Here is an 11142-nt window from a genome sequence, read left to right as displayed (position 1 = left end):
TTAAGATTTAAACCTATGTTTCATTTTTTTGTGAAATGAGGTACTGAAAACTTCTGATTCTCTTAGCTCCTTTGAAAGTCATGGATAAGAAGTCTAAACTGTAGCTGTTCAGGAAATTTTAATACAAAATCTGAATTACTTGCCAGAGCTATCCCTGTACCTTCCAAACCCTATCCTAGAGAACTTGACTCTCCAGCAGAGGCAGGATGTAGTTGATGAATTGAGAGGAAGCTTTTTAGTAGATAGTCTTGCATAACTTCCCATTTACCTATGCAAAATATCTTAAATTTTAGTTGCAGGGCATAGCAGTTCGTTTTCTCCACCACCACTTAATCAATACTAACGGAGAAACAGTAATTAGATTTGGAAATTAGAACTATTGCATCACCAGCTTAATTTTTCATGATCCATCCCTAAGGTGACCATTCACAGTATCATCTGTAATTCCTCTACGTGGATGGTACCTCACAAAGGAACACCTTTAACTGACCCTTCCTTAGAGTTAGGGCATCACCTTCCGACGCAGAGCCCTTCCAGTGCCTTAGACATGCTATTTTATGATGCTGCCTTCCAGGCTTAGGAACCAGGGTGATCATGTCCCCGACAGCGGACAGGACCTCTGTTTTAGCAAAAGAGGTTCTTGTTATTTCCACTCTGGGGGTCGGAAATTGTCTCATGGGTAATGGACCCACTACATTATTATATTCTTCTGTTTCAGACAGGTAGGAGGGACTTTGAAAATGTTATTTGGATATGCTGATGATCATACCCGTTTCAAATAGGAAGTGAAAATTATTAATGACTGTGTGTACAAAATGCTTTGTGGTAGGAGGAAGGAGTGAAGCAGAGTATTTCTCTGTAAAATTTTGCACATCTAAATTTAAAAAATCCTGAATGAATCTGATGCAGAATCAAACTGAATAACCCTAAAGGTAACCTGAGTAAAAAACCTGGGATTTATATGTATTTTACATAGAAACTACAGATTTTTTCTACATATTCCAATTTTATTTTCTGACACAAAATGACAACTGCAGTCCATAAATAATTTGACAGGGTTCTAAATTCAGAGTAACAACTCACTCAGTTGATCCAGCGTAGCAACCTTCTGCTCTAGGTGCGATTTGCTTAAAATATGCAATTAAAATATCGCTAATTTAATGAATTAAACCTGACAGAATCACAGAATCACAGAATCACTAGGTTGGAAAGGACCTTCAAGATCATCAAGTCCAACCATTAATCCAGCGCCACTATGTTCCCTAAACCATGTCTTGACTGTAACCACATGTTGAAAACATATTTTTAACTGTGTTTTTCATGCAATGCCTGATGCTTATCTGACATCCACATTTATATTTTTTCTAGTTATTAAAGAATTACCAGAAGTGGAGAATTGAATGCCCAGAAATAAGTGCAGATTTACAGCCATCTTCTGTTCTTGGTATTTTGCATGCTGGCTATCATGGAGTCCTGAGATCAAGGGACCCACATGGAAGCAAAGTTCTAATATACAGAATTGGTGAGTCACAAAATTGCTTGGACCTCTTTCACACCTGGCTCTGACACTGATGTTTTTGTTTTGTGTTGGTGGGTTTTTTTTTTTTTTTCTGCATTGTTTTGTGTTTTTTTTAATTATCACAATTTCAGCAGCAAAATAAAAGTATTTACGGGTACAACACCAGGGTCTGATAAAATTAGATAATACCAGAATGTCATAACTAGAAAGGTAACATGTTTATGTTCCCTGTTAGAAATACCTTTACATTAATATAAAGGTGAGTTTATTGAGCTGTAACAGTTACATCATTTGACTTATATACTGGTATGGCTAAACCTGTACAATCCTTTATGAAGAGCTTACTTTCTTTTTAGTGGAATTCTTGTCTGTATCAAAAGGAGTCTTGAAGTTAAAAGCCTACAACTTTGAAGAATATGTGGTTATTCGGGTCTGAGTGTTCCAACAATTATTTGTTTCTATGCAAATTTTCAAAGCCATGTGCTAAGACTGTGGTACTGGTGCAGATACAAAACGGTGTACTAACTTTCAATTTAGACGTGGATGAGAAGTTCACTGGGTTTTCACTCTTCGCATGTAGCCAAAGAGCCCTGTCAACAACACTCTGAAGATCCTTGGTTCGTTTGATGCACTTCAAAAAATCTTTTAAAAAAAGATGTAGTTAAATGATCACGTTAACCATATTTCTTTGTGTTTGTTTTGGACAGAGACATTATTTTTGACAGCTTTCAAAGTATTGTTTTATTATCAGCCAGTCTAGTAGAAAGTTGTGCTTTCTGAAGCTTTCATCTAGGGGTAACGCTGATCCCGTGCAATTCTTTCCTCAGGCCTCAGCAAAACAAGTGGGATTCACTGAATCTTGGCAGAATTACTGTACTGAAGAAAAAATAAATGAATCTATTGGATTGACGATCTCTAGGTTCTGCTAGCGTGACTGTTACTGAATTAAGCTGTTGCTGTCAAAATCTTGTACTGGAGGCTACGGGCATAGGTGGAACATACTACATTAGGTGTCATCTATAATCATCTACCGTTAGGTGGTACTATCCACAAAAAGAGTTTAAAAGACGAGTGACAGAGCAGGCACACAAAATAACTTCCGTACTGGCACATCTGTTTATTTCAGGACCTTTGATATTGCTGGTTACTTCTTGTTCCCGAGAAGCACATTAGAAGCAGTAGCAAGCAAAAGTACAGGTGTATGTGGTGTCCTCGTGGTAAGGCAGTGTAATCTGTTTACTCTTCAGGACAATGGGATCCCAAGTTATTTACAGCATACGATGTGTTTCGTGTAAGTCTCATCACATCTGAACTCATTGTAAAGGAGATTGAGACTCAGCGGAATGGAGTCAAGGCTATCTTTGATCTCCAAGGGTGGCGATTTGCTCATGCATTTCAAATCAGTCCAGCAGTGGCCAAGAAAATTGCTGCTGTGCTCACAGTAAGTATGACGTACTGCTTTGTGCTTCGTCATTGCTGTAACTCCCAATTTTTCATCTGTTGTTAAATTTTTCAACTGCGGTAAATTTTCCTTCCTTAGATCTTGTAAACAAGTCTATGCAGCTTGAAAGAACAAAATCTTAAATCCATTAAAAGTCAGATAGCTCAGGCATAGGTTGTGCTTAATTTGACTTAATGTTCTTGTATAGCAGTAGATGTCCTTTAACCTCTGATCTTTTATAAGAACTCCACTAACCTGTTACAACACAAGAATTTCATGAGTGTAAGAGCAGATAAAGGCCAGTTTTGTAAGGATCTGTGTTTGTACCCCATTTCATCTTCTCTCTTCCATTCTTTTGTGCATTAACTCAACATTCAAAGCTTTTTTTCCTTGAGACTCAGAGAAGATGAAAAATAGCATGGCTAAGACTTAAAAGCAAGGCAGTACTAACTTATACCAGTACGAATGATGCTATGTGACCACCCTTATGCTACCAACAGAATGTACAATGTTTATGTTCTGCTTGATTTTTGCCCCCCAACATGAGAATTATTTTGTGCAGCTCACTGCTACCTCACCTCCTATTTTTCACAAAACTTGTAGGGACTTTACTGTCTTTAAGACTTGTTCCTTCTGTCAAATTTGGTTGAAATTTGCCAATGGATTTGAGGGGGGGAAAAAAAGGGAAAAAAAAACCCAACCAAAAAACGAACAAAAGGAAAAATGGACAGGTCAGACAATTGACAGGCAAGCTACAGTGTAGTCCTGTAATCCCATTTTCTGGAAGTAAGGTTGAAAACCAATGGTAATAAAGCTGTTAGCCTGTGATGTGGAAATGAGCCAGGGAGATAATCTCTTGCTCTGATTTGGTAAGGTTCATATCTGAGGTTCAATCAAAGCTTAGTCATTGAACTAGTATTATTGGAACTTCAGCTGTTCTTCCTTTTTGGTATCTACTGTAAAACTTGAGTGAAACCAGCAGGTACTCCCAACTTTTCACATCTAGAATAAGCACTCTTGATGTTCATATGATCTTGGGCCAGATCTCATGAGAACAGGATGTGTGAGCGTGTTTCGGCTGATTTCTGAGGTAGTAAATAAGTTGCTAGTAATTTTTTACTCTTGAAATAGAGCAGAAAGGAGGTTGAATAGGATTTGCAATTACATCTAAAGCTTTCAATTCATTATTTCTGTCCTGGTTCAGCTGGGATAGTTGTTTTTTCCTCCCTGGTGTACTTCTGTGCTTTGGAGTTGGTTTGAGAATAACGTTGATAAAATGCAAAAGTTTTAGTTGTGGCTGAGTAGTTGTAGTGCTTGTACTAAGTCAAGGACTTTTCAGATTCTCACGCTCTGCCAGCGAGGAGGTGTGCAGGAAGCCGGGAGGGGCACGGCCAGGACAAGCTGACCCAGCCTGTCCAAAGGGATATTCCATACCATATAACGTCATGCCCAGTACATAAACTGGAGTTGGCCAGCAGGTGGGAATTGCTGCTCAGGGATGGGCTATTGATCACCGTGTGGTATTGGGCATCACTTGTTCTTATACATTCCTTTGTCAGTATTATTATTGTTATTGTTATCGTTGTTTCCTCCTCTCTTGCTGTCCTATTAAACCGTTTTTATCTCAACCCACGAGTTTTTCCTGATTCTCTCCCCTGTTGCACTGGCGGTGGGGGCAGTGAGTGAGCCACTGTTGGTGTTTAATTGCTGGCTGGGGCTGAACCATGACAATTTCGAACCAGGAAATTCTTTGAATGTGATGTTTCTATCTTGACGTATTTCAGATTTGTTGCATAGTTTTCAAGCTTCCGAATGTTTATTATAGCTATGGGAAAAAAGACATTAAAAAAAAAAAATCTGTGTGTTTCCAGTGTTCTTTTCTAAGAAGAGAAATAAACTTAACTCATTCTTTCAGATTCCTTTCATCACTTTAACTGGGTTCATGTATTTCACCCAGAGATTGTCTTAGTGTTGTTCAGTATGCTTATAAGTAAAAATTAAGGAACCTTAGTGTCAACTCTAAGTTTTCCTTAAGATATATGTCTTGCAAATTACTATCCTCTATAAAGAAACAGAAGTTAATAGAAAGGAAATATGTACTCAGGAATGCAAAGCATAGTAAGATTACTAAGTGGCATCATCTTGAAAAATCTGTTACCCCAAGCAAAACCAAATTGTGTTGTGAAAAACACGATAGTAGACTTTAAGTATACGATAACACATAACAAGATGCAGCACACCTGTAATCTGACAGTTTTGAGGTCTTCATCATACATTAAAAATCTAAAAGGAGTTGCACTTAAGAAATCTGTGGGGTTTGGGTTTTTTTTTATCGGAAGAAGAGTGCATGAAACAATGTGAGAAGAGCTACTGTACTAGTGGGGAGAAATAGTTGTGGGAAGTACCATTTTTATAAGCAGAAAACCTCTGGTTGCAGAGGTAGTATCAGGTGGGATACGAATGGAAGCTATACTTTGCCCATTGCATAATGCTGTCTTTTAGTATTGCCATATTTTCTTTTAACTTTCAAAGGTCTGGGACTTCTAAATGAACCTTGAATGCAAGTATAAATATTTCATATTCTAAATGCTGCATAGCAGATACAATTTTAATTTTCATTATGACAGTAATCTTGTTGTGAAGCTGAACTTCTGGCTTGGGCAAATTCCTAGTAATTTCAAGGCTTGTCTCTAAATTATATTTATGGTTTATTTAACTTCAAGTTAGTAGCTTCAATGAATTATATTTAGATATTATCCTTCAGGCTGTGAATTGACAATGAAAGCACATGGCTAGATAGCTTTTTGGTAAATTAGCAGCAGGATCTCTGTTGTGAAGAATGATACCTCTGAGGAAAGGCTGAGCACAAGCTTAGTTTGTTGGTTTTCTTAATAGTGAGCCTCTCCTCATACTGATTTTTTTTTTTTTTTAATTTTTTTCCCCTTCTAATGGGAGGAACAAGATGTGATTTTTCTAAGTGTTGTTGAGGCAGTGTGAATGAAGAAGGCTGTGAAGTGCAGGAATTGTCAAGGTCAGGAGGAGTACTCTGACCTATGTACTAGATAGTTTTCACAGACTTGTCCTTAGCAATAGAATCTTTTCAATAATATTTTCTTATGGTGTTTTTCATGTATGTTGACAGGATTCCTTTCCACTAAAAGTTCGAGGTGTCCACTTGATTAATGAGCCTTTATTCTTCCACCCAGTCTTCGCTCTAATTAAGCCCTTTCTCACTGAAAAAATAAAGGAACGGGTGAGTGCACACAAATATTTATTTCTGCCACAAAACCCTTACATGACAATCTGACGTACTTCCCTTAGGATCTGGTATCCCTGAGAGCTGAAGAGCATAAATCATTTTTGTGTGTTAGTGCCATCCAGGCCGCCAGAATCTAATTGTAAAGCAGTTGCAGTTATCAATAATGTGAGAGATGCAAGTGGTTGCTGTTATCACCACTCTAAACGTAAAAACCACTGTGACACAGAGACGTTAAATAATTTGCTTGAGGTCACGCAGCAATTCTTCTGCAGAACTGTGAAGAAATAGGTCCTGGATCTCCCAGCTCTCTGCCTATAAATGACAGTGAGAAATTGTCACTGAACAGTGATATTATGCTCCAAGTTGTGCAGAATTAGTAGAAGACAACTTTTTAGTTCTGAAAGACCTACAGAGGCATTTATGTTTCAAAAATAGGTCAGGCTTAAGTTCAGTGTTTTTTTCCAAATACCTCCTTAGTTGTTTTAAATTGTTTTGCAGTTTTAAATCTGAAAACCCTGTTTCTATTTGGATGCAAAAGCATGCCAAGAATTCTGGTTTATTGTAGCATGGGAGGAATATTGGAGGTTTCAGCTGACACAAAAGGAAGTACTGTGAAGTGTTAACAGCAGGACTAAGGTACGCAATAAGCAGCCCTGCCTATTTATATTCCCACTCTGAAGCCTTCCTGCTTCATCACATGGATCTTGTGCATTTGCAGTGGCCACTGCACTCCAGGGCAGTAGATCCAGATTTTTCTGGCAACTGTTAGCTGTTACTTGGCAGTCCCCTTTTCCTACTATGTGTTTTGTTATGGGAGAGAGGCAAGATTGTTTGTTTGTGCCAGCCTTGTGCAGTCCCTCACTCTCAAAAGATGGCAGAAAAAAAAAAAAAAAGTGGGGGAGTCTGTTCCAGCAGCCTGATGCTGTGGTCCTTCCTCCCTCACTTTAATACCTGTGGAAAAAGCCCCTGTCACCTAATCCAGCTCAGAGCATCTCAGGCTAGAACTCAAAAAGCAGAAAAGGCGGCAGAGGGACAGTAAAAGCCTAAGTGAAAACAAACCAGATATCCCAGTTCATGGAGTGGAACAGAAGCAGGTTGGCTTGTCTCCTGGTTTAGAGTTACAGGTATGAGGGGAAAAAAACACCCTCTAAGGGCCAGTTCCTTATACCTTCATAGGAGTAATTATTATTCACTCATTATCTTACTTCCTGATGGGGAAGTGATAGATAAAAGGCAGCCGGCTACTTTTTGAGTGCATATTCTTGTAGTCTTTGTGTAATAGTAATTGCAGAAAATTCTTGTCAAGTGTTAATAAGAGGGCTTATAAAAGTGTCTGACTGGAAGTAATGAACAAGGCTTCGAAATAGCTACAATGAAGCATGAAGAGAAGAACCAAAACTACAGCATTACAAGGGTTAAAGTGGAGTAGTAGTCCGGGATCTAATTTCAGTTGTAACTGAAACATAAGGACGGAGGTACAAATTCTTCTGAATGTCCTCCTTGGCACCTGTCTGAACCTACATACATACTGCATAATGTTCTTTTTAAATACATGTGACAGGACCAGATAGTAATGGCCAGGAACCGAACACCGTCCTTTTCTTGGAAAGGACTAAAAAGCAAGTACATGATATCTATCATGACAAAGCCGAACCCCAATCTTCCCATGGTTTAGCTCACTTTAGCTCTTCGGATGTAGCAGGTACCTTCATCAGTGTCACTAAACCAGGCTGGAACAAGCGTGTAGTTCGTTTCGGCTCCTGTGCTCACAGCTGCATAAAACGTAGTTATCAGGTTGTAGCCCATGCTTCACCAAGCTGCAGATACTGAGCAGGACGGGGTTTGAGCGCCCATGGTAAACTCATTTACGTGGTACGTTCCCCTTCGTTTAAGCTCATTACAAACAAGTGTACTTCTTCAGTCAAACCAAGCTGGTGGCATCAGCTCTTGCACTGAGTTTTTTTGCTGCCTGTTTTTGCTCAGTAGTGTAGCATTCATACCCAAGTAAATGCTTTCCATATTTTGTTTTAGGTGTATATGCATGGAAATAACTACATGCAGAGTCTGACCGAACACTTCCCGGTCAACATTCTCCCCCAGGAATACGGGGGCGAGGAAGTCTCCATCGAGGAGCTGGCCAAGGAATGGACTGACTTTATAATGTCATCTGCAGATTATCTTCAGAGCATTTCTCTGGTTGCCCAGGAATAACCTTACTACAGTATTGTATCCATTCTTGAACACTGGAAGTGGAAAAGTTTTAATATTAAATCTTTCATGTAAACTTGAAATTATTGTAAATGAAACCAGTATGTCTTTGCAGGACACTTCCATACTAACTGGAGTCTATCAGTATGTACATCTGAAGAGATTAATGAATTTTACGTTTGCAATACAATTACATGTTCCTAATGGATTAACTTCTATGCGAAGAAGCTGAATAGTGCGTTGGATATCAGGGATTGATACTGCTCCTGTTAAGTCTTTGGAGACAACTCATCTGTAATAATGCAGTCCAGAACCTTATGCTTAGCTCTTGTATCTTGGCTTGTCAAGATAACAGGATATAAAAAAGAACAGAACGTGAATGGGGTAGAATACTTTATTGTGGAAGTATGACGACAGGCCTAGTTTACAAGGAGTGGAAAGAGGCTGCTGTTCAGATTGATTCTCAGGGAAAAAGGCTGTTTTGTTAGTTGGTGTCAAATTGAAAATTAGTCAGCAATAGTGAGACATTTGTGTTAATCTTTGTGCTGCTTGTGCAGCTTCCCTTTTTGTGCTAATTAATACAGTAATCTTCCAGTTTTATACAGGAAGACAGGGAAAACACCATGTATCTGTTCTTCAAAGGGCAGTATGAATCAGGAGGAGGAACTGGTCAGAGAGTCGTAACAACCTTGAAAATTCTGATTTTCTTTCTTCAAAGAGAAGCTTTGTCTATGGACAAGCAACTCAGATTATGATCACCTTTAATTCCTACTGTAGAGCACTACAGAGGTCAAGAGCTCTTAGCTCTTTGCAGTATCATGTAGAGTGAAGTAGGTTATCCTTTGTGGATCTGAGCTTTAGAAATATCTGTTGGGTGGTTTAAAGGTGCTTGTAGGTCACTTTGGACCTTAGTGTAGGAGAAGCTGGGTATCTTAATTTTATTTTCAGAAAAGTAATTGGCAACTAGCCACTCTGTCTTCCGTTGGGCAGTGGAAGAAATTATTTTTAATTTCCATTGAGCCCCATTCTTTATTTCTGTATGGGTAATGAAAAAAAATCTGTTGATACTTACTGAAAACAGATTATTATTTTTTTTTAAGGGACATTATTCAGATATGAACACTGCATTTGTAAAAGCTATCACTCACATCACGTAGCAGTATCATCCTGCAATTCCCAGTATTTAATAAGCTAAAATTATTTTACTTTTCACTCAGCTTTTTGTTAAAATTTCTGTTAGTACACTCAACTGCTAGAGTTCATTTACCCAGTTTTTAACTCTGTTTTGTAATAAGCTAGGGGGGTCTTTGTGTAAGCATTATGTATTTCAGCATTCCATATGAATCTTTGTATAAATGAATTCATAACAAATGCTTTGTTTCTCAGGTAGCTAGAAATGCTAAGTTCCGTTATTTTGGAATCTTTAGGACATTGGGTTGTTATATTAATGTATGCTTAGGGAGAGAAATGCAACTATCCTATGAAATAAGAAATGTCTGTCTTTAGATTGTCATTAATACTGCATTGCTGCAAAAGCTGTTGGAAGGGAAGTTGTTCTTTATTAGCAAGAGGAACATCTATGAAAGGCCCATGGAGTACCTCTTGGAATGTCTTCTGCTGTGATAAGGTCAATGTCAGATACAAAATTCTTTCAAAATTGACAAGGACTTTTTTGAATTCTTTTTTTTTCTTCCCACTCCGTCATTTCCTCAAGTGCATTTTTTATTCTTCTCTTTCTTTGATATGGAGTCTAAATTTAAAGAAACATTTTTCAGGTACATTTTCATATATTCATATATTTCATATATCTGTCTTTTTCTCAGATTGAACTATTTTGTGATGTAAAAGCTCCTTAAACGGAGGAGTTCTGTGAGGTGCTAATTCTTCTTTATAAGAAAATAAACTAAGTAGTCAGGCATCTGGCAAGTCTTCAAGTGTGTAGCTCAAGTTCCAAATAATTTACGAACTGGACAACTGAAGCTATTGTCTTAATTTTATGCTCCTTCAATTTTAATCATTCAATGTGAACCACAAAAAGGAATGAACTGTGTTTCAGTGAACAGGAAAATCCAAACTTTTCCTGTGAAACTAGTCTCTAATTGTTGCTGTTTTATGTAGAAGAGACTTCATTTGATTGCATGTGTATATGCACATATACAAATGTAGCTAGGACAAAATGTAGCTTTTTTTTTTAATCTTAATTTGTCTATACCAGCTCTATCAATGCAAAGTTCTAAATGTCTTAAAAAATATCCTGAATCTTCTATTAAATGGTAGCATGTTTGCATAACACAGCAGTTGGAGCACTGAACACAATAATTTTTTCGTGAACTGTTAATTGTTTTTTAATGTTTACATGCTGTATAGAAGGTAGGAACTCTATGTAAGGGACAACTGCAGTGGCTGCTAATAATAAAGACACAAGATAATTAGGACGTTTGCATAATGAATGGCAGAGGTATTGGTATGATGGGTGGTGGTGGTAAGGCAGCTTGGAGCTGCAGCCAACAAAACAAAAATGTAAAAATCTCTAGGTGCGTTATTCTTCTCTAAATATCAGGAGTGCCTCTAAAAAAACCAAGTTGCTGTCAAACAATGCAAATATAATGTACTACTGACTATAAGCACAATGTAATGCACAATGTTTTTATAGTTTTTTACGTATTAACATCATTGTATTAATAAACCTTTTCTAGCTGAACCAGCCTCGTCTGT

At 37.9% G+C, this 11142-nt stretch overlaps 1 protein-coding gene across 1 annotated transcript; it reads left to right on the top strand.

Moving 5' to 3' along the window:
- Positions 1-1368: 1368 nt before the first annotated feature.
- Positions 1369-8430, top strand: TTPA (tocopherol (alpha) transfer protein; the record flags this gene model as incomplete). Its single annotated transcript, XM_010296058.1, has 4 exons — positions 1369-1522; positions 2767-2960; positions 6103-6213; positions 8251-8430. Coding segments are annotated over 4 exons (639 nt in total), but the record flags the coding sequence as incomplete, so codon positions are not given.
- Positions 8431-11142: the final 2712 nt, after the last annotated feature.

Source organism: Phaethon lepturus, unplaced genomic scaffold (assembly GCF_000687285.1).
Source record: "Phaethon lepturus isolate BGI_N335 unplaced genomic scaffold, ASM68728v1 scaffold47281, whole genome shotgun sequence".
NCBI lineage: Eukaryota > Metazoa > Chordata > Aves > Phaethontiformes > Phaethontidae > Phaethon > Phaethon lepturus.
Note: the sequence above shows the minus strand (reverse complement) of the source record. Positions and strands in the feature narration are given on the sequence as shown.